Genomic DNA, 26,763 nt, shown 5'->3' on the forward strand with positions numbered 1-26,763 from the left:
AACCTGCGTGTTAGGTTCTGAAGAACCTAATAAAAACTGATGTCTCGAAAGGAAACATGCCGGTAAAAGCAACAGTACCAGTGGAGTAAAGAACCGCAGGTCTCTCGTCGTCTATGATTGCAGTGGTACTCTTCTATTCGTACATTTCAGCGGTACACTTCTATTCGTACTGCAGCGGTACTATTCGTATTGCAGTGGTACACTTTTGTTCGTACATTTCTAGTTGTATGCAATTGAGGGAAAACTGCAATGCTGATGTTGATGGTGATTGAAAGTTTATCTCATAAATATGATTGCCATAAATTACTCAACAAGAATTGTAAATTTTTGCAACGGATATTTATTTAATTTTATCTTCGATATTCACTAAATAATCTTGACCGGATAGTATCGAAAGAGTAAATTCCTGAATATATACATTTATAAAAGATAAGAGCCTGCGAATGCTTGTAATTTTTTTTTTGTTTATTTAGTGAGATTCGTACAGAATCTTTTTACATTTCAAAATTGTTAGATGATATATGATTATTCTAAGCTTTACCATAATAAACGTATATTTCCTGTCTCCGTAATACAGCGAATGTAGTTGTAGGCAAATAAAAAAAATTGTCAAGCAAAAAAAAAATGTAATTGAGGATTGCTACGATTTTTTGCTGGAACTTGTTAATAATTTTGTTTAAAATATTTTCTTCTGTTTGCCAATTGATGAACCTTTGTAAGGGCTTCCATATTATTTTGAAAGTAAGATCCATACTATAGATTTGATTTCATTACAGTTAAATAAAACAAAACCATTCATTATGATAACGTAAGTATTATTGGATTTGGTTTTTGAGGATATAGAGTTAATACTGACTTTGACGCATTACGAGAAATTCTTTGTGCTTCTTCAACAAGCACGATATGCTTGTGCCTTGTCAAATACATATTTTTTGCACAAAAAAAAAAATACTACAGGCATAATATCGCCAAATATAAATGATATTCTTTTGAGTGTTGTTGAATATATTCCAAATAATGATTTCCAGGGAGGCCGAAAATAAAAATACGTACAGTCGCTGAGCAAACACATTGATTCTGTCTGCAGACTCTGTATATTTTGTAACAAAAAATCCCCTAATTACAGTGTTTAGTCCCACGTCACCATTTCATACAATTATTTAAACTATTGTACTATTGAAAATAGTTAAGCTTTACCAAAACGAAAAATTCGACCTCTGATTGGTCGTTATATGATTGCTCCCCAAGCACGGTCGACAGAATCATATACCTTGCAATTCAAAATATGCTATTTGGCCTATATAAGAGCCTGTTTCAACCGAAGCCGCTCATAACAATTCTAGACAGTGACAACAGCAGTCCTCCCTTAGTAGCAGCAATGCAGTGGATACCAGCGATAGCGTATAGCGGCCACAACTGTGGCATGGCTACGGATAGCGAAGCAGTTGCAGCGGGTATCAGCATCGATAGAAGCTGATGCAGTGAGGCACCTTAGTGAAAAGCTGTCTCTGTGCGATAGCGGGCACTAGTAAATGCATTCAATGAAAAATTGACTCATTTTGACAACACATGATGGTGATAGACATCATGATGATAGTTCGCAAATGGTGATAGTTGACGGCAGAGTATTTGGGAGAGTACCTTGTAGGCGGCGTTCAGCAGAGTGATTGCCCGGTAATAGCAGCACTCCAGCTTGTCGCCCTTTCTGTAGATGGGACACACAATACCCTCCATCCACTGCTCCGGTACTCGTTCTTCCTCCCAAACCTTGACAATGACCCAGTGCACGGCTCTAGCCAGTGTTTCTCCATCGTATTTCAAAAGCTCGCTGGGAAGTTGGTCAACTCCAGCAGCTTTATTGTTTTTCAGCCGGCCAATCTCCTCCTCCACCTCCAGGAGATCGGGGGCTGAAATCTTGATACTGTCTTCGCGCACTACTGCATCGCCGTTTAGATGCTCGTCGAAGTGTTGCTTTCACCTTTCGATCACCTCACACTCGTCTGTAAGGAGGTTGCCATCATGCTTGCGGTACGAAGCCTTTACAGGAGCTGTTCAGCTTCTCGTAAAACTTCCGAGTGTCGTTGGAACAGCTCATCCATCGCTACGCGATCTCGGTCCTCTTGCTGGCGCTTCTTTCTTCGGAGGACGAGTTTTGGCTGTTCCGTGCCTGTCGGTTTCGTTCCACGTTCACTCTCGTACGGTGTTGCAGCATTCTCGCCCGTGCTGCGTTCTTCTCCTCTACTAACTGCTTGCATTTGCCGTCAAACTAGTCATTTCTATGATGCGGAACTCTTGTACCTAATAGCGCTACAGCAGTGGCGGTTTAGGTGCTCCTCCAGCAATCTTCAAGAGAAGCTGCGACAAGCCACTCCAAGTGGGTAGCGCTGCCTCTAGCTACTGCACGTATTCCTGTGCAACCCCGGCGTCCCGCAGTTGCTCAATATTTGGTCGCGGCGTTCGACTTTGGCGAATATTATACATCGTCGAGAGTTTTGAGCGCATGCACACAGCTACTAGGTAAAGGTTCGAAATAATATTCGCACATCGACAGGTGCCAACGTTGATGATGTTGGAGAAGAACCTGCTGTCGATTAGAACGTGGTCGATTTGATTCTCTTTCTGTTGGTCGGGTGATCTACAGGCGGTTTTATGGATATCTTTTCGGGGAAAAGGTACTTCGGACTACCATAGCACGGGAGGCTAGAAAGTTAGCGCACCAATGACCGTTATTATAAAACACGGCGTGCAGGCTATCTGCCGCTATTCCCCATATGATATAATCTCGAACAACTACCTAGTGATGGTGAAGTGAAGATACGCCAAAAACTATATGTTGTGAACAACATACGGTACCATAGCCCGCCAAGGTATTATCTCGCACAGCTGAAGCAACCCGAATTCACCGAAAATTACGCGCTTTCCCAGAAGAGAACAAGCTGGAAGAAGCCCCTCTAGGAATCTGCTGGAATAACGTCAAGTCAGCCATCAGCAATGTAGCGGAGAACGTCTTAGGTCGCGAACTACCAAGTCGACGTAACGAATGGTCTGACGAGGAATATCGGCAGATATTAGAATAAAAGATCGCAGTGCGAGCAGCTGCGAAGAGCCACCCGTCAGAACGTGGAGAGATACAATCAGAGACGAAGAAAGCAAACCCAACTCTTCCAGGAATAAAGCGTCGTCAGGAGGAGGAGTGTGAAGAACTGCAACATGCGGTACCGCTCTCATGAAACCCGAAAGTTCTATCAGAAATTTAACGCATTCCGCAAAAGCTTTATTCCGCGAGCCGAAATGTGCAGAGATAATGATGGGAATATCTTGACAGATGATCGTGAGGTGATCGAAAGGTGACCAGAAAAGCGACGCAGGAGAATCTGTGTCACCCCCATCGACAGGCGAAGTTAATGGTGCTATCCGGCGACTTAAAAACAACAAGGCTGCTGGAAAAGACGGTATCGGAGCGGAGCTTCTTAAAGATTTGATTAAGATTTGTGGGAAGTTACCAGGTTGGCTTAAGGGAAGATCGGTCCACAACGGACCAGATCTTTACTCTGCGGCAGATCGCATGATACGCATGATCTCTTCATCGACTTTGAAACCGCTTATGACATAATTAAGCCCGGTCAATATATCTGCTTTGCGGATGACGTGAACACTGCCGGCAGAACATTTTAAGCGGTGGCAGATAAGTACACCAGACTAAAGTGTGAAGCAGAGATTGAATTGAAGATAAATACATCTTACACAAAGTACATGCCAGCGGGTGGTGCTGAGCGTGATAGGGCACGCCTAGGTAGTGGTATAACAATCGACGATGATAAGATTGAGGCAGTCGATGATTTCGTGTACCTTGGCTCAATGGTGACTGAGAACAACGGATTAGGAGACGAATTCTGGAGTGCTTCGTGATAAGGTCGTATGTCTGAAGGTAGGTTCTGTCCTAACTCGAAACGAAATACGCAATGTCACCCCTGTATGATAAAAACTAGGACAGGACCTGACCAACGGTGCCCGTTACATGGAACCAATGGCGACCAGACTGCTGATTGGCTGAATCTTACATGTGACCGTTACGTAAAAAATACAACCAGGTTACGTTCTGATTGTAACGCAGTGTTGCTGGAAACTCAAAATTTAGCTGTTATAAATGAACATTGTTTATAAGACATGATGCAAGACTATGTAGCGTGATCATGGCGTACTTACTGACTTTGTTGGCTAACGGACCGTTCACCGGTCTAGGGCCGAACGAATTAGAGATGTCCAGCTTCTTCTGTCTTGGGCAGCCGTTCTCCAGTCTCCTCGTACACCAGCAGATCATGCATCTTCTTTCACCGCGCACATCCACCTCGTGCGAGGCCTATCACGGAGTCGACGGCCTCTTCCTGGTTCTCTACTGAAGATAGTTTTGGCGGCTCTCTCGTCAGGAATTCTGGCTAAATGTCCAGCCCACTGAAGCCTGTCCCGTTGTATTACCTTCACTATATCAGCATGTTTGTATACCTGGTACAACTCGTGATTCATGCGTCTGCGCCACACTCAATCTTCCAGTTTACCGCCAAGTATCGATCGCAGAACTTTACGCTCAAAAACTCCGAGCACTCGGCGATCAGCTTCCTTCAGCGTCCATGCTTCATGTCCGTAAAGAGCCACCGGGAGTATCAGCGTCCTTTACAGCGCTAGTTTTGTGCGAGTTGGCAAACTACGGGACCTTAGCTGGTTACGTAGTCCGTAGAAGGCCCTGTTCGCAGCTGCAACTCGTCGTTTTACCGCACGGCTCATCTCGTTGTCACATGTCACAAGTGTACCAAGATAAACGAATTCGTCAACCACTTCAAATCGTTTCCCATCTATTTCCACCTCAGCCCCAACACTACGGGGACTCCCACGCTCTCTGCCAGCTACCATGTACTTCGTTTTGGCAGAGTTAATGACAAGTCCCAATCTCGCTACTTCCCTCTAAAAGGTACGAAGGCCTCTTCCACGGCCTTACGGTTGATACCGGTGATATCGATGTCATCCGCAAAAGCAAGAAGCATGTGAGATTTCGTGATGATCGTACCGTGGCTTATTCGTAATTTTTTGTATAGTGCGGTCGGTGAAGTTTATTCGTAATTTTGTAAGGGATTAAATTTTTCTTCCTAAAATCCGGATGCAGATTGTATCAAGTTGTGACCGATCAAACATACATATAGCTGTCAAAAGTTGAAAACAGATTGCAATCAGCTGATCGCAACTGACCATAATGGCGGTCGCTATAATGCGTATTCATAATATGCGAACCTCTCTACTTACGTCAGATTTGCGATTTCTGAAAAATGGGCAACACAAATGTTGCCAGATATATTTTCTGTTTGATAAAATATATGGAGACCAGTGATGGAAACGAAACGAATATGATGCAATCGTCATTTATTCATCACATGTGCACTAAACTTGAATCCTCTCAACCCATAATGAAATGATGATATGGTGCATGGTTTCTGGGAGAAAACAAACACATGACTAGACTACATCAGCTCTGAGAAGCGATTCGAACGTTGCGTTTGTCTCTCCATAGGCCGGTAGTTAGAGGAAGAAAGGATAGCAACAGGAGAATATCATGTCGCCTGAACAGCAGCAGAGGTGTGGTGCGGTGAGAGGGAAAGTGTGGGGGATGGGAGTACTTCGGCAGCGGTTGAGTTTAAGCGAGAGCAGGAGAGCATACACTGTCATTTTCTTTCTTTTTCCGACAAAAAATCATCTTCATGAGTCTGAAGAACAAGGATATAACAAGATCTGATCGGTCTGTGTAACAGAGACGAATAACTTCATATACCGAGTTGTGCACATTGAGAACCACGTGTTGTGGTGTACACTAATGAATATAAATATTTCGTAAAGAGGAAAGCAAAGAGAGTGCACCAGCACCGATACTTTGTTTTTCGCATACTGACTACGATGTCAACGCACCTTAGGCTTGTTTTATATGTATTCATTAATCGCTAGAGGTGATTTTTTTCCTTCGCTGATGGAGACTTTAAACTGACGTAGACAGAGTTGTCAAAAGGGTGTGTAATTTATTACGAACCATGCATTACAGCGTCCGCCATTATGGCGCGTAAAAATCCAGCAGCCTTATTCAGATATTAGAAATTATTTGCGTTTTGTTTTCAGTGCATATGTACAACCCCCTAAGTTCAGCTCTGGAAGTTATCATTGTGCTATAAAAACTTCAATGACGATGTTTACAATCGGCGCTCAGAAATAAACAAATCGTGGTTTGTCATAGTTTCTACTTAAATTTAAAACGATTAAATGCAGAATATTCAACAGTACAACAGTTCTGATAGTGATGAAAACGAGAACCCGGAACCAGATAGATATGAAACCAGTTTGCCTTCATCAAAAGATTTGCTTCTATTCGAAAAACCCGCCGTGCAGCAGACAGTAAGCAATGCTACTAATCATCAAGGACGAATCCGAACATTTCCACATGAAAGAGGGATTTGGGCTAGCTATGTATTTATAGATTGTACGAAGAAGCAATATGAATTACGAGTAATATGGTTAACTAGGACCTTTTTGTTTTATTGCAGATAATGAAGTTGATGCCTTTAAAGACCTGCAACAGTTGCTTATAGATCATGTCTCCAAAGATTTAAATTTGGAATTGAATACAGTGGACAATCTTCATATGAGCCTTACCAAAACGTTTGTTTTGCGACATCATAACATACCAGCGTTCGTGGAGAACGTGCGATCTGAGCTCCAGTCTATCAAACAGTATTTTTCCAACTGAAAGTTTCGAACGATTAACTTTAATTATCCTCTTCTAGCTTTAGGATATTACTCTCTGACCTGGCTATCTACAGTAATGAAGAGCACACAAGGACGTTTTTGGCTGTGAAAGTACATACAAACAGTTACGGGCCAATCAACAAACTCGTTGACAACCTTGACAATTGCATGCGACTTTACAAATTGCCAGAATTCTACAAGGATCGATCTTTTCACGTTAGCATTCTGTGGACCCTAGGGGATCAGCGAAAGCAATTAACGGATGGGCTCGAAAGTTTGCAGAAAACTTTTGCCAACTTCTACGAAGAAGAATACTGTCATATGAATCTGAACGTAAGACAGATTCACTGCAAGTGCGGTAATAAATACTATCACTTTGATCTGTTGTGAATCAATCGTAAGAATATTATTTATAACTAGTTGAACGTTCCCGGCGATGCTCGGGATCAAAGGTTTCAAAATTAGGAATCATTTTGTATAATTCATTGCTTTATTAACACAACTCACTCTAAAAATATTTCACATCTTATACGTCCATCATCACTCTTTACTCAAAAGTCATTCCTGAACATAAACAAACATTTTAATGAAAAAAATCATATATCATAGCTGTGAGACAAATTGAGCTTAAAATATCATGGTTTTGCATTTTTCATGTGGTTTTGTGAAGAATATTTAAATTTTAAATAATCAGATACCTATCAACTTTCCCTCAAATATCTTTCTTGAACATCAACGAACATTTTATTATAGAAAAAATCACAGATCACAGCTTCGGGTTTTGATTTAGAGGTGAATTCAGTTTAAAAAGTCCTAATTTTGCATGTTTCACGTAGTTTTGTGAATAATATCTCGAGTTTTAGTAATCAGATACCTGTTATTTTTCCTCAGGTGTCTTTCTTATACATCAACGAACATTTTAGTGAAAAAAGAATCACATGTCATCGCTTTGAATTTTGATTTTTAGACGAATTAAGTATAAAAAGTCATAATTTTGCATGTTTCACGCAGTATTGTGGATAATATCTCAAGTTTTAGTGATCGGATACTAAATATTTTTCCCTAAATGTCTTTCCTGAACATTAATAAACATTCTAATGTAAAAATAATCATATGTCATCGCTTTGAATTTTGATTTAGAGGCAAATTTAGCACAAAAAGTCATAGTTTTGCATGTTTTACGTAGTTTTGTGAATGAATATCTCATGTTTCAATAATCAGATACTAATAGTTTTCCTCAAATGTCTTTAATGAACATAAACAAAAATTTTAATTAAAAAAGAATCATATGTCATCGCTTTAAATTATGATTTAGAGACAAATTCAGCACAAAAAGTCATAATTTTGCATGTTTTACGTAGTTTTGTGAATAATATCTCAAATTTTAGTGATCACATACTAATAATTTTTCTTCAAATGTCTTTTCTGAACATTGACAAACATTTTAATAAACAAAGAATCACATGTCATCGCTTAAGATTTTGATTTAGAGGCAAATTTAGCACAAAAAAACATAGTTTTTTCATGTTTTACGTAGTTTTGTGAATAATATTTCAAGTTTTAGTGATCAGATACTAATAATTTTTACTCAAAAGTCTTTTTTGACGATTGACAAACATTTTGATCAAAAAAGAATCATATGTCATCGCTTTTAATTTTGATTTAGAGGCAAATTCAGCGCAAAAAGTCATAATTGTGCATGTTTTACGTAGTTCCTGTACACCTCAAAGACGAAGGGAATAATATCAATAAGGTCAGGCGTTACGGAATTCCATTTTTATATAGTAGATTGAATAAATTATTCATGAAATAAATATTATTGGTCGATTTGTTTATTTCATACCGCTTTATTATGTTTTATCGTGTAAAATACGATGCCTTTGTTCAGCATGATTTATGTTCTCTATCGCTTCATACATAACTTCTTAATTTTATTCATCTACCCCATCATATTCATAACACGAACCTCGTTTTGCTTTTACCATTGCATATGAAGATAAATTAGAACCAGACCTTTGAGACCAAATCTAGAGTTGTAATTTGATGAAAGATCACATAAGTTTTTTTTAGTGTAGATCGTAGTTTTTTAATAACGCCCACATAAACCACAAAACATTTAAAATTTTATAGCAAGTTTTCAATGTATTCGTGTCGCTGGTGCTTGAGACCAAAAAGTGCAGAAATAACAACAAAAAGCAGACGTCACTGTCAAAGTCGCTGTCATCAGCTCTGCTTTTTCACACATTTTGCAATGTTTTCCAGTTTTCTAAGAAAAATATTTTTTTAGTATTTAGTGTATATTAAGCCGTTTCTTCCAGTTTTCACATGTGAATTCAAATCCTGATTTAGCAAGTTACAGAATGCAGCAAAAGTTTACTTTAAACAGCATTCGAAAAGCAGACTTCTCGCCGATTTAGAAAAGAGCGTTATTTTCGCGGCGTCTTGCTCTGTAGAAGCTTGTACACTTTGCGACGGTATAAACAAAATCGGAACAAATGGATCAATATCCTTATAGCATCCCGCCATCCTACCAACCATATCCGGATGAGGTAGCAAACAAAGCGGTATCCGAGTCGCAAGTTCCTTCGGCAACTGATACGTACTATGTGAACGCCGGTTCAGCTGCAACTGGATTTGGATTTGTTCCGCCCATACAACAGCAACAACAACAACATCAAGATAGTTTGCCTCCATCGCAAGCAAATGGATTAATGCCTCCAATACAAACCGACAACTGCTCTGCGGGTTATGGGCTCTATCCCAGTCAACAATTCTCTGCTGCAGCAGAGCCGATTACGGTTAATCCACCGATAGTCCCACAGGAAACAATCCTCAATCCAGTGACGATCCCACATATGACACCGATTGCTACACCAGATTATCAACAACAGGGTTACGCCCGAGAATCAATTGCTGGTAGCCAACCTATGGACTACCAAACAATGGCGGTGCCCGAAATAGAACAAGATCAAGCAATGGAGCCGCTGGAGCCAACATCACATCCGTTCGGCGATGAACAGCTGGAGGTTGAAAAGACGAACACGAACTTTTCAAATAATGCCTCGATTGCTGCAGAACCGACAGCGGAATTACCGAGTCCGCAGGAACAGTCACCAGGTAAGAAAAAAAACACGAGTTCGCAAAATGCTTCAAAGGTAACCAACACTGTTAAACACAGGTTTTGCCCTAGAGCTCAAACTAGAAAAAAATGATAGGTTAGAGCTTTTTAACCATTTTTGTGAAGATAACTAATTCAGAAACCTCAATGAGGTTTTCCCGTAAGCTAACGTTGAAGCGACGAACCGGACGAGCAATTTCTCTGCGAACTTTTGACGTACTTCTGCATACAATAGGGGCATCAAAATTCACAGGAATGGTTAAAAAGCTATAATCTTTCCAGGGCAACTATTTCGAGCGTTAGATTTTTTTTTCTTTTGTCGACCAGTGAAATGGTTTCGAGAGAAGGTTTTTGTCGGTATAGGATGATTTGAAATTACAAATTTACGCAAGTGTTAGCATCATTGTTGGCCAACCTTGCATTCATTTTACTTGATTTCCTTGGGCACATGTATTTCTTAAATGTTCATACTTATTGTCAGGGTATGGCCTAAAAGTAATATTTAAAAGATTTCGTAAAGAAAGCATCCAACTGTGTGCATGTTTCTACTTTTTTTCCCACTTAAAAGTTTGAATGTGAGAGCACAGTAATCTTTGAATTGACCAATTCATTCTTCTGGTCGAAGTCAAGACGCTGCCTCCTTCAAAAACCTATTAGGTTTTGTGAAATATCTTGAACAATTTGCAACATTTTTGCCCATAAAACTGTTCAATGAACGAAAGAAATAATTTGCATTTTGAGCAATGAACAAACAAACCTTTTAAAAATGCAATTCGAATGTGTGTTTATATTTCAAGTGACCACCTACGGTACGGGAAGTTATTCGTATATGCGTAAATATTTCTTCGAAAACATTTCAAAGAGATTTTTTTTATTTTTTTTAAGAGGAGGATTTGTTAGTAGCTTAAGTATTTATGATACACATTAGTAAATAATGAGTATGTGTGTCCAATCACAAATGGTGACTTCTCAACACTGTTAGAAATTTGTAATTTTAATTGTTGGAATTTATTTGCTTTCGCAATTAGGAACATTTCAAAGAGATGATTTTAAATCTTCTAAAGTTGAATGCGGGGTCATGCAGGCCCTTGATTCAATGAGGACTATACCGGATAGTCCTTCACATTCAAATCTGGGAAGCTAGGAGACCATCTATCGTCGAAAAGCTCAGAGAAAGATGTCTGCAAGAATTATTGGGCTTTGTCAAATAATTCGGTGCACAGCTTCTATTGTAATATTTGGGGAAGTGGTGCATTCGAGATTTTTCTGTTTTGAGGAAGTAGTTCGTAGTTTATTCGAGAAAGTAGTTCTTTCGAGAATTGGTATAAAATAAGCTTTTATTTCCGAAAAATTTCTATGCATCCAAAGTATGAGCTGAACTCAAACTGCAGATCTTAGTTTATCATGAAAATTGATCAAGAACAAATATATAAAGCTCTTCTCTATTTCCCTTCCACAGTTCCACCGACGGCAGATCCAACCAATGACAACACCAAACCAGTTGAAACCGTACCGGCTCCAGTTCCAGTCGAAGAGCTACCTAATGTTGATACCCTCCCTCCAGTTTTTGTTGCTGACTCTAAGGAAGACGTACCGCCAGCTCCGGTTGAAAATGCAGAACTGTCCGAGAAAGATATCACTACTCCAGTCGCCGACACCGACAGCTCTCCCTCTAGGGATGTCACGGCAGAAGCAGCAACAACAACAGAACCAGTAGAAGCTCAAACTGGAGCTGAAAACGAGCAAGCAGAAGCTCATACTGTAGCTGAAAACAAAAATGATCCTACTGCTTCTGCAGTCGCAACTCAACCCAGTGATGTTCCAGAGGATCACGGTAGCTTATCATCGAAGAAAAAGCGTCGTCGTATCGTACAGTTGAACGATGACGACGACAGCGAAGAAGAGGATGGCCCTGATCGAATGGAACTTCTCCGATCACCGGAACCGCCAGTAGATGGGGGGGATCTGCCCCACACTAATGTGTGCGGGGAGCCAATCATCGACAAAGAAAAACCAAACGATGATGGTGCTGCTGGCGGTAGTGATCGAGAAGATGAAGAACGACCCGAATCAGCGGCCTCAGGAGGACTATGTAGTGCAATTCCATCGATTTTCCAAAATGTGGTAATGATTCCAGCCGGTGATTCGGATGCTCACAAGAGAAAGAAAATTCGGGTGTTGGAGAGTGACGATGAGGAAGATGAACAGCGGGTAACAGAGAGTGTGGATGACATAGGATTGACCGGCGATGGCGATGATGAGTTAAACCAAGCTGGCGGTTTGTTGATTGATGAAAACGCTGAACCTGGAGGTGATTATGGAGCAATGGAAGGTATTGAAATGGATAAGATGGAACAGATTGTGACGATGGATGCACCGATTATTGACCCTAGTAGGATGGTGAACGAAGATGATGATGAGGATGACGATGACGAGAACAATGCCGATTCAGAAGGAGGCGAGAAGGAAAATGGTGGTAGTGAACAAGAAGAAGAAGATGCTGAGGAAGAAGAGTTGGGAGAAGAAGAAGAAGTTGTAGAAGAGGGTGTTGAGATGATAACGGCCGAAGATGATGATGGGGAAGCGATTGGAATAGCCACGGATGACGAGAAGGAATTGGAGGATGAGGAAGAGGAGGAAAAGTCAGCATCAGAGGAAAACGACGACGATCGGGGGAGTGACCAGGAAAATCAGGGTTCGGATGTGGAACAATCCGATCAGGAGGAGGCGAGCGGTGAGGAATCGTCCAAAGAAGAGGATAACAATCGAAGTGCTTCGCGGTCAGCGTCTGCTTCACCTGCTGATGGAGAGAAAGAATCTCGATCGTCAGATCAGAAAAAAGAAGATGGGCACAAATCAGGGAGCGAGGACGATGTTGTTTGTCAGAATGATTTGGAGCTGAATACAATTTCACTATTAACGGACGAAGAAGATGACAACACTACCCCACTGCCGCCTCCGAAAAAGGAACTCCCGGTGGTACGGATAGTGAACATTAAGAAAGAACTACTCGATACCCGGTTTGTTAAACGCGAACCGGGCTCACATAAACAAGCACAATCGGCAACGACCTATCAACAGCAGCATTATCTTAAACAGCAGCAACAAATTGCACAGAGAAAGGAGGAAAAGCAGAAAAAGAAACAGAAAAAACAACGGATATTCGACAATAACGAGTAAGTACAAGTGGTTTTATTTTTCTAAGATTTGTGTATAAAAAGAATATATTTTTCATAAAATCAAATTTATTTTGCAGTTTTTTTGTAGTCACAATAATAATTACAAATATCTAACCGGCTGTTTTATTTCAGCCCTTTCGGAGCCTGGTCCAGCTCCTCCAGCGAGGACGAGTTCATTCCAAACGATATCTATTTCGGTACACCGGATCGCGTGTTCACGGCGAGCACCAAAATCCGCTGCCAGCGGCAGAAAATGGTCAACGATCGCTACGCTAAGTATTCGGGAGGAAAATCCTCTAAGCGGCACTACACGGATGAATCGGACGCTGAAGAACGACGGAAACGGAAGCAGAAAATGGAACAAATTGCACGATTAAATTTGCCCTCCTATCAACAGGCACAGCTGCAAAGTTTAATCAAAAAGAAGAGCAAAAAGAAACATGGCAGGTTCTACGATAAATCGCAGGACATTCCGAATGACATTTATTTTGGAAACGTAAATGGTTTGTAGAGTATTAATCATGATCGAAATGAGTAACTAATATTGACTATTAATTCCTCAGTTCCGCTTCACGTACTATATGCCTTTGGGAGCAGCTCATCGGAAGATGAGAGAGTGGATCAGAATCGCGCGAATACATCTTGGAGACCACAGCAAAATGTTCCCACGAAACATGGTAGATACCAATCATCAAGCAAATCCTATAGGAGTTCATCCTCTTCAAGCTACAGGTACTTAACAGAATTGAAATTAAAAGTTTTTCATTTATAGCAAACTTTGTTTGTTCCACAGTAAGTCTACGGTTAGCCCCAGTAATGATCGTTCCGTTCAAGCCATGAAAGAATATCTGAAAATTGCCGGCTTTAAAAATGTCAAGTTTCATAAACTATGGGAAGGTTGCAAATCAAACCAGGAACGGGCAAACGCGATCCTGCGTCTAATGCAGGAAAAGGGTCTCGAAGGGGAGCCCACGATTGCGAAATGTCGCGAGCTACGCAAACAGCTGCAAATGGAGCGCGAAGCTAAGGTTTTGGACACCAGCCTCATTATTGATGGCGGTGAAGGTAATCATAGAATCGTCGAACCACATTATTGGCATTGAACGTTAAACTCTAACGTATCTGCATTTTAGGTCGTATAACGCGTCGTAGTGCGAGGCAACCGCAGAATCAGAGTTCCACTGATCCATCGGATCCAAATGCACCTTCCACGTCCGGACTGTCGCAAGCACCGGTCGTTCCACCCGAAAGTTTGGAGACGTTAAATCGCATTCGCAATGTGATCGATCCGGACTCAGATGGAGAGTAAAATAAACTGTACATAGTCATACCATCGTCTGGAAAGTCGACTACAGGTGGCCATAAAATATATTTTGGTTCTAGGTTTACCAATCATATGGTAAAATTTTCTGCGTTATTGTGGCATAGACATTTTATATATATAATTTCATTATTCGATAACAGAATGTCACTATTTTTTAAGGATCAAGTTTATAGAGTTTATACTTTCTAAAAGAAAATGCTTCTCATGCGGAACAAATATAATTTAACGCTAACATTCTACTGTACTAAAAAGGTAGCTGTTTAGTACTAATATTGACAATTTATTTTGATAATCACAACACAACAGCATTGAGGCGTGCGTACACGCAATCGTGTATAATAAAATTAACCTTCAAGAATGTGAATGCTTAGATCCCAATAAAATCAAAAGTCACTCTCCCTAGATTATATCCAAACGTAATATAATGTATTAGACAGATAAGATGAATTTCAGTTTTGTACATTAGTGAAATAGCATATTAGGATGTAAAATCTCCAATAAAGTATGGCTTTTAAAGTAAAGTGTAGTTCAACCCAGTATTTTATGCCGGTAGTGAAAGCAAAGCCTTTTTTGTGTGCATGAGGAGCATTGGGCCAAAGTTCCAGTGCGACAGGAATGTTTGTCTTTCGGGTTGGTCCCAATTGCCTAGCACAGATTACAAGATGCTCGAACTAATTGATGGAGGAGTTAAGCTAGTTGGATGTGAGCCTGTGCCCCAATCCGGAACTACATTGTTGATTGAAACAGTGACCGTTTCGGGATTGGTACTCCATACCTGGTATGGAGTTTAGAGGCAACATCCGAAGAAGTTGAACCTCGATGAAGCAAAAGCAAAGCAGATGCGCTGAGTTCTCAGGTTGAGCGTTGCATGAGCGGTAAACGTAGATAAACTGTATAGCTTGTCTGCAACCCTGTGATGGTGTCAATTAGATGCTATTTCTAGCGGATGTGGAGGTACCCAAAAACGGATGGTTCCCGATGGAAGACTTGGCCCTCCATTGTCTACATTGAGCGATCTGTGTCGATCACTCTATATGGAACGTCCATGTTTGGCTTCGCTTCCATCCAGTCCGAGACTGTTGTTACTAAAGGTGTTAGCTTGAACTCTTTCAAGATGCTAAGGAGACCCGACTGTTCTTCGCAGCCTTAGTGCGCCAAGCTCTGTCTCCTTCATCACATGGAGATGTAGAGGCTGAAAGCTGAGCATGGCTTCCATGGCTGCAGTCGGCCAATCGTTGAACTTTGGTTAGTTTCGCCTGAGCTGCCGTTTCATTTACTTTGGGCCACCATACGAGGACTGCGTAGGTTATACTTGGCCGAGGAATGGTGATGTAAGACCAGAGCGCAGATTGTGTAGCTCCCAGGTCTTGCTGAACAGTGTACTGCAAGCCCAGATTGCTGAAGTTGTGCAGCCCAGTTCAGCTTCTTACCCAGACTGAATCCAAAATATTTGGTCTCGTTACTGAAACTCGGTCCTGGAGATTTCATAGGCTCAAAAGTCCGTCTGGATCCGAGGTTCTGTAGCTCTTCAAAGTTTGACTCCGGGGTCACTGCCAAGAACATTCAATGTTTCTTTGGTTGTGGCAGTCATACGTACATCTTCCTTTTTCAATTGCCCAAGACCATACGTATGATCTTTGAACATCGCTTACTGCAGTCGGGTCGCCTCAGGCAGAATTTAAATGTTTTCACAGAATCGATCTCTGGACCTCCTTTTGGTTTTGCGTAACTAAGCGTTGTATTTTGTGTAGGATGCACTATAGGCTTCCCAGTTGGTCGTGATTTTAGCCTTGTTTAACAAGCGTCTAGCTTCCTGACGAAGGAAGCTGAGAGTTTCGTTCCACCAGGGCACATCAAGGCAAACTGTACATTTCATTAACGGACAGTCTGAAGTAAAAGCTTTCGAGATCCTGTACTGTAGGTCACTTGCTACGATGTCCACTTCAACTGGAGTTCGAATATTTCTGTGACAGGATGTTCTCGAATAAATCAAATGTTCCTTAAAACAGTTCCCATCTTTTTTTTTGGATTCTTTTCTCAGAGGGGTAGCCTCGACGTCAAATCTGATGTGTCTCTGGTCTATTAAACTGAGTTCATCAGAGACATACCAGTTTTTTACTTTCTCCATTATTAGAATGAGGTCTAAAAACTCTTGTCTAATAGCAATACCAAAAGTTGACTCGGATAGCGGTATGCGGTCCATGTTCCCCGGAAAATAAGCGAAGGCAACCACCATCTCTCGTTTGTCGTTGAGGCTTCCACTGCAATAGTAGCCAAATCCCGTTGAGCTCTGTAAAGGAAACAAAATCAATATTTATGTTTAACTGAATTACAGTACTAGGATTTGATTGTCGGTTGCAATAGATCAACTTACCGTTCGCGTTGGTTAAGCCAAAGAGATCCTGGTGTCGTGATTCAGCAACAGGCTCCCGTTGCAGCAGACTGCTACCGCGAGAGTGCATCATGCAAGTGGTAGCGGTCCACTCCCTGAGGGAGTCTCCGAACGTACCTTTCCTGCCTTTCACGCCTGTGTTAGAGGACTTTCTGCAAACCTGCCGGCTGCCGCATGCGTGCTTTGCCGTACTTGTAGTTCAGCAGGAAGCTCTGTGCTGCTATTTTTTTTTTTTTTACAATATATTTATTTGACACGGCACAGTACCGTTCAGTTTTACAGTGCCAGATACAAAAAAAAAAAACACAGAAGAACTACTGCTGCTGTTTGCTGGCGCGAGCAATTATTTTCTTCCGTGGTGGCGAGGCAACCTCTGTCCTTGCCTCCTTCGAAAGTGGGGCTTCCGAGTCCATGCTCATCTCATCTTCGCTGCTGTCCGAATCGTTCTGCTTTTGGGATTGCTCGTGATCATTTGACTTCTGCTTCTTGCCTGTTTTTTTCGCTACGATAGTGAACTCTTCGGGCGCTGGTAACGTGTTTGCTCTAGTTGGAAGAGATGGTGCTGCTTCTACTGCGTCCGTTGTTGTTCGTGTCTTTGCTGTTGTTTCTGCTACCGATTTGGGGGTTGAAGTCTCAGCTTGACTGTTTGTACCGGGTTGTTGAACAGCGGTGGTGTTTGGGTGCATTTCGGCTGGTGGTGAAGCATTGCGTTTCGCTGCTTCAGTGCAAGACATTCCGAAATGCACTTCCTTAGTGCAGTATTGGCATGTTGCTTTTTCCATTTGTCGTGTCTAATGGATACAACTTCTCCGTATGCCTTCATATGCGTGCGGATCGCATTCGATTCTACCTGGATAGGCAGATCGTGTACCCGTACTTCAATTGCATCATCTTCTATGTGCACTGGGATAGTGTAACGCTTCTGCTCATGGCAAATTGCGTGTTTGGAACTGTTTTGCTTAACGAATTGTTCAGCTATCTCACGGCCCCCGTGAAAGGTTATAAGGACGCAATGCCGCACGTGGTGCATCTGTATCGCCTTACACAAACTAAAGTCCAGTTTCATGCGGTCTCTGAGGAGTTTTTCCACCTCTTGAATTGGAGGCCGTATTGGGCAAACACGAAAATCAACACAAACCGTGTCCTCATGCATTTTTGGAATAGCGTTATTAGTTTCCATTATTCACGCGACGAGAAAAAAAAACACTGCGAATCAGCAAAAGTACAACGTACGGCAAACTCGATTGAACAAAGGGTATCGAATGTCTATTGTTCTCGCGGTTGGAAGCACATGCGTCTGTTCTGGTTGGAAGATGAGCACGAACTGACTGTGCTGCTATTGTGTAACTTTTTTTTTTTTTTTATTCTCGCTTATTTTCCGTCGGTCTAGTTCCGCCACTGTTGTGGCCAATCACCGATGCCCAGGGAGGCGACTCCACACCCAGGACCCTAACTCACGACCCGTTTATTAACGGACCGGCGCCAACGGCTTTACTTCCTCATGCGATGGAAGGCGTGATCCCAGAGATTTTTCGCCTCAGAAAATCTCCCGGTGTCGGCTAGGATTGAATCTAGACCAGTTGGGTTGGTTGTGAGTGGATCACGCCACCTCACAACCATCGACACCTATGTCGGCGGTGGGATTCGAACCCAGGCGTCGAGCGTGGTTGGCGGAGACGTTACCAACCACACTAGGCCCCCGCTATTGTGTAACTTTAAACTACACCATGAGATCACCCATTGCGTTGTTCAACCAAATCACCATCTTACCTGTTCGACTGTTAGACTCTCAATGAATGTGCTGCGTTAGCTCACTCACTGTTGATCGGGCGCGGGACGACAGAGAAAGCCTATATTATAGCATGGCATATAATAGTGCCGTCTCGCCCCACACATCCCCCATTATCACCAGAGAAATTGGAACAGAGCTAGAACTCTGAAGTCATAAAAAAAACCTAAAAAGCAGAACCAAACAATGGTTGATAAAAAAAACTTAGTAAGCTTATGGCTAACCTTATCAATCTAGTGTCACAGACTGACAGTAATGTCACTTTCCTAATACACCAGCCTTAGGAAAACTTGTTTGGGGACTTAGTAAGCTTTGATATCATGATCATACCACTTTTTCACAAGAATCGGAAGCATCAAGACGTAACCTAATTTCAGCTGAAGAACAATTTAAAATTGAAGCACGAAGTACGATTCACAAACCAAGAAATAACTGCAGAAGCATCTTTATTTGCAGTGAATAATTAAGAAAAGAAAAGAAAAATCTTCAAAGTAAACGGTATACAACATTTATTTCAAAATCTATAATTTTTCAAGGCTGCCGTCCACCGTGTGCGCATATTCGGATAAGTAGGAGGGAAGTCGTCTCTCCCGCTTCGGTCGTTCATAAGATGCACCACTATCAGCAGGGTTTCCGGAAAATGATGATTCTTCAGGGACCTTAGTCGGCGTCGTGCTTCGCCACAACCGGACTTTCTTGGTTTGTGATACGTGGCGTTTGAGCTGTTGGCCATCTGCATCACAAAGGACCAAGCTGCCGTTGTGTTCTCGCATCACGGTAAAGCGCTTTGTACCGAATCTACTGTCACCTTTACCTCTAGATGAACGCTCCACGATAACGGTGTCTCCGGGTATAACCTTGCTCTCTTTGGCTCCGCGGCGAATATCCTCTCGTTTTTTGAAAGCAATTTCGCCTCACGATCTCGCGCATCCAGTAGCTTTTCATCGTGCTCGGATTTACTGTAGTTTAAAAGTGGTAGCCCTCGCCTAATCTTGCGTCCGGTTAATACTTCTTCTGGAGGCAGTTTGGTAATACTATGATCCGCCGCGTTGTACGACTGCACTGCGGCTTGTAATTCTTCTACACTTTTCACTTTTTATTCACTTTCACTATTTAATTCTATCACTTTTCACTTTTCACTTGCAAATACGTATTTCGGCACTGACATAGTGCCTTCGTCAGTGCTTATTTGGACTGTGGAGAAAATAGCGAAACCCCAAGAATTTTATACCTAATTAGGTAAACGACTGGGGCAAATTTTAACTCAGAAAACGTAAACAACTTGAGTTAGGTAGAGAAATGTGCGGCCTGGTGATCCATGCCTTGTCGGGGAGTTTTCGGTAGAAATTTAAAAGCCAAGAGAAATGATTACCCTGATCTCTGTTAAGGAGGGTAGCTGGGTTTTGTTTGAAAATTTCTAAACTTTCTGCGACATCTAATTTCCAAGGGGATGTTACTGATCGAACTAGACTAATGTTGTCGGTAGTCATAGCGTGATCTTCATGAAATATATGTTCGGCTATTTTGGATCTGAAATGGTGAGTTATTCCTTTTTCTGAGTCTTTCTTAGCCTTTACAAGTTCTGAAGTATGTTCCTTAAACCGGATGTCTAAATTTCTTTTTGTTTGGCCAATGTAAACTTTATCACAATGTGGACATGCAACTTTATAAACACCCGCCCTATGGAATTTGTCAATAGTGTCTTTAGTAGACCCCAACTTTGTTTTCATTTGATTATTTCTACTACTGTAGATAATATCGATACCAAATTTTTTAAATTTTTTACGAAGTTGACGAGTGAAACTGACGTCATATTCAACCACTACTCTTTTCCGATCTTCTGTTAGCGGAGTGAGTGTTGTGTGAGATTTCCTATGTTGGATTCGTTTCTTTTTGTCATAAATGGCTTGTATGGTTCTTCTGTTATATCCATTCTGCTCACCAATATCAAAAATATATTCCATTTCGTTTTTCTTACCTTCATTACTGAGAGGCAAAGATTCCATACGGTGGATCATATGGTGGAAAGAAGCCATTTTATGCTGGGAGGAGTGGTTAGAAGTGTTAGGTATTACCCGCTTAGTATGTGTGGGTTTCCTAAAGATTTCGAATTCAAAGTGGTTGGAGTTTTTAACAACGACTACATCTAAAAATGGAAGCCTGTTGTTTTGTTCAATTTCCAAAGTGAACTGGATATTTTTATGAAGACCATTCAAAATTCCCAAAAAACTTTCCAAGTCCCCCTGTTGTAAAAAACAAAAAATATCATCAACATACCTCCACCAACGATCTGGTAAGCAGTCTTTTTCATTTAGTTTATTTTCCAAATGTGCCATAAAAAGCTCACATAAGAAAGGTGAAAGAGGATTCCCCATCGGTGCTCCTTTTGTTTGTTTGTAAAATTTCCCACGAAATGAAAAATAATTGTCTTCCATGCAAAGTCGAGTTAACTTCAAGTAACTGCGTACTTTAGTTTTCCAAGGGTTGTCACACAAAAAACTTTCCAAGTCCCCCTGTTGTAAAATACAAAAAATATCATCAACATACCTCCACCAACGATCTGGTAAGCAGTCTTTTTCATTTAGTTTATTTTCCAAATGTGCCATAAAAAGCTCACATAAGAAAGGTGAAAGAGGATTCCCCATCGGTGCTCCTTTTGTTTGTTTGTAAAATTTCCCACGAAATGAAAAATAATTGTCTTCCATGCAAAGTCGAGTTAACTTCAAGTAACTGCGTACTTTAGTTTTCCAAGGGTTGTCACATTGTTGGGAAAGAAGCCAATCTTCCAAAAGATTTATAGCTTCTTTCACTGGAACACTCGGAAAAAGTGCTGTGACATCAAAAGAAACCATTATCTCGCCAGTGTTGATGCCCCCCGATGATTTTAAATTTTCAACAAAAACTCCTGTGCTCTTAACAGATTGACTAGGAAATTTTTTCGGCATTGATTGAAATTCCTTGACTAACCATTTTGCCAATTTTTCTGTTGGTGCCCCCACCGCAGAAACGATTTCTCTCATTTCATTACCAGGTTTATGTACTTTAGGGAGACCCTTTATTCTAGGAAGAGAAGGGTTCGAAACACGAAGATTTTTCAAAGCGTCACCAAAAATAGGTTGGCATTCTTTGATAGTTTTTTCAAAGTTTTTCACCATGTCGGTAAGGGGGTTGACTCTCTGTTGCCTGTATGGGCCATTATTATTTTTCTCCAACATTTGTTGATCGTAATCATTTTTGTTCAAAATAACAATTTTATTCCCCTTATCAGCTTTTAAATAAAAGACAGGTTTATTACTTAATTCTTTGATTGTCTGTAAGTCTGTGCTATTATTTACAAGACGTGGACATTTTCGCTATTTTCTCCACAGTCCAAATAAGCACTGACGAAGGCACTATGTCAGTGCCGAAATACGTATTTGCAAGTGAAAAGTGAAAAGTGATAGAATTAAATAGTGAAAGTGAATAAAAAGTGAAAAGTGTAGTGGAAATTTTTCTATCAAGACGCTCGAACATAAGTGTATAAATTTGTAATTCTTTTTGATAATTTGCCCCCGTTAAAATCGCGGCTGACATTGCCTTATTTATCACCTTCATAAAGCCTTCTACCAAACCGTTTTGCTGGGGATAGAAGGGTGTCGAGAATATCGTTTGGATTCCACGCTCAGAGCAATACTTGGCATAATCTTCGCCATTAAATGGTGGCCCATTATCGGACTTAATTGCTTTTGGGAATCCCTCTCTCTCAAAAGCCGTATCCAACACAGCCTTTATATACTCAAACTTGGTAGATTTGACCGATCGCGCTATTGCGTACCTTGATCGAAGGTCGATTATAACGAGAATCGATATTCCCCCCAGCTTCAGGTAAGGTCCGTTGAAGTCGAGGGCGACAGTCTCCCATACCCCTTTCGGGGCAAATGCTCTTTGCATGGGAGGTGGACTCTTCGGTCGTCCATTTACGGAACAAATGGCACAAGATTTACCCCTTTTTCCACATCAGTAGCCATTCTAGGCCACCATACGCGTCGACGAAGAATGCTCTTCATTTTGGCTTCAAGTGGGTGTAAATAATAGATCACAGGCTACAGATTTAAAATTCATCAGACTTTTTGGCCAAGTTTGCGTATCTAGGGCACGAACTACCTGTACTATAGTATCGGCCCGTTCTGAATATCTATGAATTTCTTCCTCAGTAAGAAAATCAGCATTGCATGAATCCAGGTGACAGACTTCCCATGGGCTTATTTCTTCGTTAAATGCCTCATCATTACCGCAATAGAGTCGCGATGAAGGGTCCGCTATATTATCATGCCCTCTAATATACTCGATATCGTAGTCATACGGGCTAAGACGTAGAGCCCAGCCGTCAGCTCTTGTTAAAGCCCGTTTGGATTCCTCGCGGGATCTATTCAAAATAAACGCCATTCCTTGAGCATCTGTACGCAAAATGAAGTGTCTCCCCAACAAAAAGTAGAAGAAATGCTCCACTGCCCACACTGCGCTCAAAGCCTCCCTCTGATTCTGAGCGTATCTTCTCTCCGTTGCAGTCAGCGACTTCGAGGCAAAACTCATTATTCGTGATGCTCCTTGGTCGTTACTCTGGATCAATACGGCGCCCAATGCGTTTGGCGATGCATCTGTGTATAACACAGTTTTATCTGACCCCGAGAAGAACCCTACGGATATCGTTGAATCGATAATGCGTTGCTTTATGAGTTCGAAGGCATTTTCCTGCTCCTTGCCCCAGCTCCATCTCAGCGCGGTTGCTACCGACCACAAAGGAGCGGATATGTTTGCAAAATCCTTTATGTATGGACTTACGAATGATGCGAGTCCGAGAAAACTACGAAGTTCTGATGAGGTAGACGGATGACGAAATCTCTGAATATCTTTCACCTTTGAGGCTTCAATGTTAAAGCCTTTTTCGCTTAGTTCATAACCTAGAAAGTCAACACGCGTCTGGTCGAACTCACATTTAGATGTATTGAGAGTAAGATTATTAGATCGTAAAATTTGAAGGACCTGAGCAACTATCTTTCTCAGGTCTTCAATAGTTTCTGCAAATAACAATATGTCATCGATATATACGATTTTGTTCTTTACGTCATTCAAAATTCGCGTCATCTCACGCTAGAATATTTCTGGCGCACAGTTGACGCCGAACATCAAGCGAGTGAAACGATACATTCCGTTTTCGGTTATAAACGTGGTGAGTACTCGCGAGTCTTCACTTAACTCAAGGTGGTAGAATGCATCCGACAGATCGAGCTTAGTGAAATATTTTGCACCATGCAATTTCACCTTCATTTCGTCGATAATAGGTGAACGGAAATATTCTCGCTTAATGGCTTTATTTGGCGCTCTCATGTTTACCACCAAGCGAAAATCGCCTTTCCCCTTCGGGACGGCGGACATGCCACTAATCCATTGTGGAGCAGTAGTGACCCTTTCGATAATACCCCTGGCTTCCATCTGTTCCAGTCGTCGGCGAGCTCCATCGCGATAAGCGGCGGGAATATTATAGTACGCATTACGAACAGGTGGCACGGTGTCGTCGACGCTAAATTTAATTTTTACGCCGGGCATTTTCGGAAATATGCAAGATTCTTCGCAAGCATTTACCATTTTCCCTACTTTCAACAGGCCCATATCACTAGCTGTGGCTCTACCTAGCAAAGATTTTTTACCCTCCTTCACGACTAGGAAATCCGCCGAGACTATTGGTTTAGTAAGTCCAACCGCCTCAACTGTAGCTCTGAATCTACATTCTACCAACATGGGTATATTTGATGCATAGGATCGTAGACTGTTACTCTGTGGTATTTTGTTCTGAACGAGTGTAGCTTTTCCCATTTCACAATCCTTGCTTAACTTTATCCAATCCGCACCTCCTACAACATTTACATTAGCTCCTGAATCAATCAGAAATCTGATTGGAGCTGACGAGCCAATGCGACAATCTATCTGCACATCGTGTAAAGGTAAAGTGTTAACATGCTATAACGAGAAAAGTAATTAAAGCGACAGGTAAGAATTTTGTTCGATATATTTTTATTTATAGGTTTTTTTTACACTTTTACCTGTTCTCGATTCTCATCTACAGCGGATTCAGCAATATCTTCCTTTACCGTGCGGACTTTATCCACTCGGCATGCAGCTGCGAAGTGCTCGCGTTGACCACAAGAATTGCAGTTTTTTCTAAGTGCTGGACATTCTCTACCAGCGTGGGATGGTCGAAAACATCTCGAGCATCTATAACGACGACTCACACTTCCCCTTGGCTGATATGCTGACATCTTGTAGGGTTGGAATCTTTTCGCTGGATTACTGGTTGTGGGTTGAGCAACTAACCCGCGCTTATGCTGACCTTCAGTGCCTCGAAAACTGCTGCTACTGCTCGCCAGAAGCGTGCTTGGCTCCTCTCGGGGGATGGTAATTTCCGCCTGAAACGCCTCGGCGCGTGTTGCTGCTTGAACGATTGTGTTGGAATCGTGATTGTATGTTCGCGCCGCTTTCTTCAGTTCCTGGTTGCGAAGGCCTCTTAGAAGTTGATTCCTCACGAAACGGTCTTGATCCGCCGGACTGTAGCGACAGAGGAGTACTTTCTCCGTGAGACGAGCGTGAAATTTTACGGCCGATTCATCCTCTTCTTGGTACATTTTTGAGAAATCTTCGTGCTCTGCTGCAGGATCTGTCATGGCCTTCAGGTACTTGTCGATGTTATCCACAAACTTCACATAATAATTTTAATCCTCTACGCTCGGTCGTAGTTTTGCAGCTCGTATAATGCTCTTGAGCTCGTCACCCATAGACAGAGAGAGAAGATCAACACGCCGCTTGGGGTCCCTGATGTTCGAAAGAGAGGCTGCTGTCTCAAAATCTTCGGAGAACCGGATCCAGGCTTCCCACATTTTGGTTGCAGGCACGTTTTTCGGAAAAGGCTTTATGTTGTCCCATCGAATGGAACCTCCACTCGTGGACGGACTAAGTGGTGTAGTGGTCGGAGCTGACACTGGTGCGATGTATGGAACAGTTGGCGTGCTAGCCGCTTCTACTAACCTCTCCCCGTGCGAGTCTCGACAAGTACCACTAGGCAGTGCTTTAATTATGTTTTCCAACTCCAGTATCCGTTTCTCTAGTTGTTCAGTATAATCTGGAGCAGCCACTGCATAATGCGCATATTGGTTTTCCACGTCGCTGTTTGGACTCATAGGTGCATGTGTAGGGGCACGTACGAACCGTCCAACTTCTACTTCATCGCAAGATGAATTTTCCGTGTCACTCCCAACTGGCGGTGCAAGAACATATTTTCCAGCACGAGACATTTTAATAACGTTTATTCGAGTGTAACTTTTCTAGAAATATAAGATAAATTCGATTTTTTTAATATCATGATTCGTTTCCTTGTTTGCTTTCTATACTTTGGTCACTCACAAAGCCAGTTTGTAGTAACCACTAAAAAAGAGAAGGCTTGGGGTAGTAGAAACAAGATAATTTAAGAAATTTTATAGATGAATCTGATCAATAAAGCAACTTTACTATTAGTCTAACATTTTATCAAAACCGTTTGGCGTTCATAACATCACATCAGTTTTGCACTTTATTCCCCAGCAGAAAACACAGCGCGGGTGCAGCGTAAAGCGGTACTCCCAACTCGCTTTGTATGGATTTGTTTGTTTCTCTTTTGCGTGAGAGCTCTTGCTGCCAGGCTGGCGGTCCTCTCAACTCGCTTCATACTGTTCATGTATGCGGTCCTTCCAACGCGCATTTTTTTTGCCCATCGTAGTGCATGTTATAAGGGCTATTCCCACTGCTTCCGTTCCGGGACCGGGCCGTGGCTGTTCCGCGTGTCGTCCGGGCTCGATTGAGATTGATGGCGTGCGTTCTTATGAACGCATTCACACCGACGCGCCGTGCCCAGACCGGGGCAGCGTTGAGTTGCCGTCGTGCCTCCGCAGTGCGAGAGAAAAACTATAGTTGCCGACGATACTTTGTGTTGGCCGGAGAGTGCACGGGAGGCACTCGGGTGGATGCGTGTATGTTGTAGTGACATATTTCGCGCGGAGTGAGCTGCGGTATGAAAAAAAGAGAAAGACGTTCTTTCACATATACACACCAACATTTCTTAGCCAGAGCGCAGCGCGGGCACGGTTCAAGCACGGCGCAGTGTGAATGCATGAA

General features: G+C 41.9%; 3 protein-coding genes and 1 long non-coding RNA gene across 5 annotated transcripts; 3 read left to right on the top strand and 1 right to left on the bottom strand.

Annotated features, from left to right (window-relative positions):
* The first annotated feature begins 6,189 nt into the window (after positions 1-6,189).
* On the top strand, positions 6,190-7,935 carry LOC129731570 (U6 snRNA phosphodiesterase 1). The gene is made up of 3 exons (XM_055691675.1): positions 6,190-6,514; positions 6,579-6,765; positions 6,819-7,935. The coding sequence occupies exons 1-3, from the start codon at positions 6,298-6,300 to the stop codon at positions 7,168-7,170; spliced, it is 756 nt and encodes a 251-aa protein (XP_055547650.1). The 5' UTR covers positions 6,190-6,297; the 3' UTR covers positions 7,171-7,935.
* A 1,074-nt stretch (positions 7,936-9,009) lies between these two features.
* LOC129731568 (protein hsr-9-like) lies at positions 9,010-14,927 on the top strand. Its single transcript, XM_055691672.1, has 6 exons — positions 9,010-9,897; positions 11,358-13,074; positions 13,210-13,580; positions 13,641-13,809; positions 13,871-14,142; positions 14,211-14,927. Exons 1-6 carry the CDS (start codon positions 9,276-9,278, stop codon positions 14,384-14,386), a joined length of 3,327 nt encoding a protein of 1,108 aa, XP_055547647.1. The 5' UTR covers positions 9,010-9,275; the 3' UTR covers positions 14,387-14,927.
* A 4,000-nt stretch (positions 14,928-18,927) lies between these two features.
* LOC129731572 (uncharacterized) lies at positions 18,928-25,486 on the top strand. Of its 2 annotated transcripts, XR_008729041.1 has the most exons (4): positions 18,928-19,080; positions 24,492-24,609; positions 24,686-25,289; positions 25,353-25,486. It is a non-coding gene; the product is annotated as an uncharacterized LOC129731572 (long non-coding RNA). The 2 variants fall into 2 exon arrangements; XR_008729040.1 differs by lacking the exon at positions 24,492-24,609.
* Positions 23,713-25,354, bottom strand: LOC129731571 (uncharacterized). Its single transcript, XM_055691676.1, has 2 exons — positions 24,663-25,354; positions 23,713-24,579 (listed from the first exon to the last, which is right to left on the bottom strand). Exons 1-2 carry the CDS (start codon positions 25,278-25,280, stop codon positions 23,713-23,715), a joined length of 1,485 nt encoding a protein of 494 aa, XP_055547651.1. The 5' UTR covers positions 25,281-25,354.
* Positions 25,487-26,763: the final 1,277 nt, after the last annotated feature.

The sequence above is a fragment of the Wyeomyia smithii genome, chromosome 3 (genome assembly GCF_029784165.1).
Source record: "Wyeomyia smithii strain HCP4-BCI-WySm-NY-G18 chromosome 3, ASM2978416v1, whole genome shotgun sequence".
Lineage (NCBI taxonomy): Eukaryota > Metazoa > Arthropoda > Insecta > Diptera > Culicidae > Wyeomyia > Wyeomyia smithii.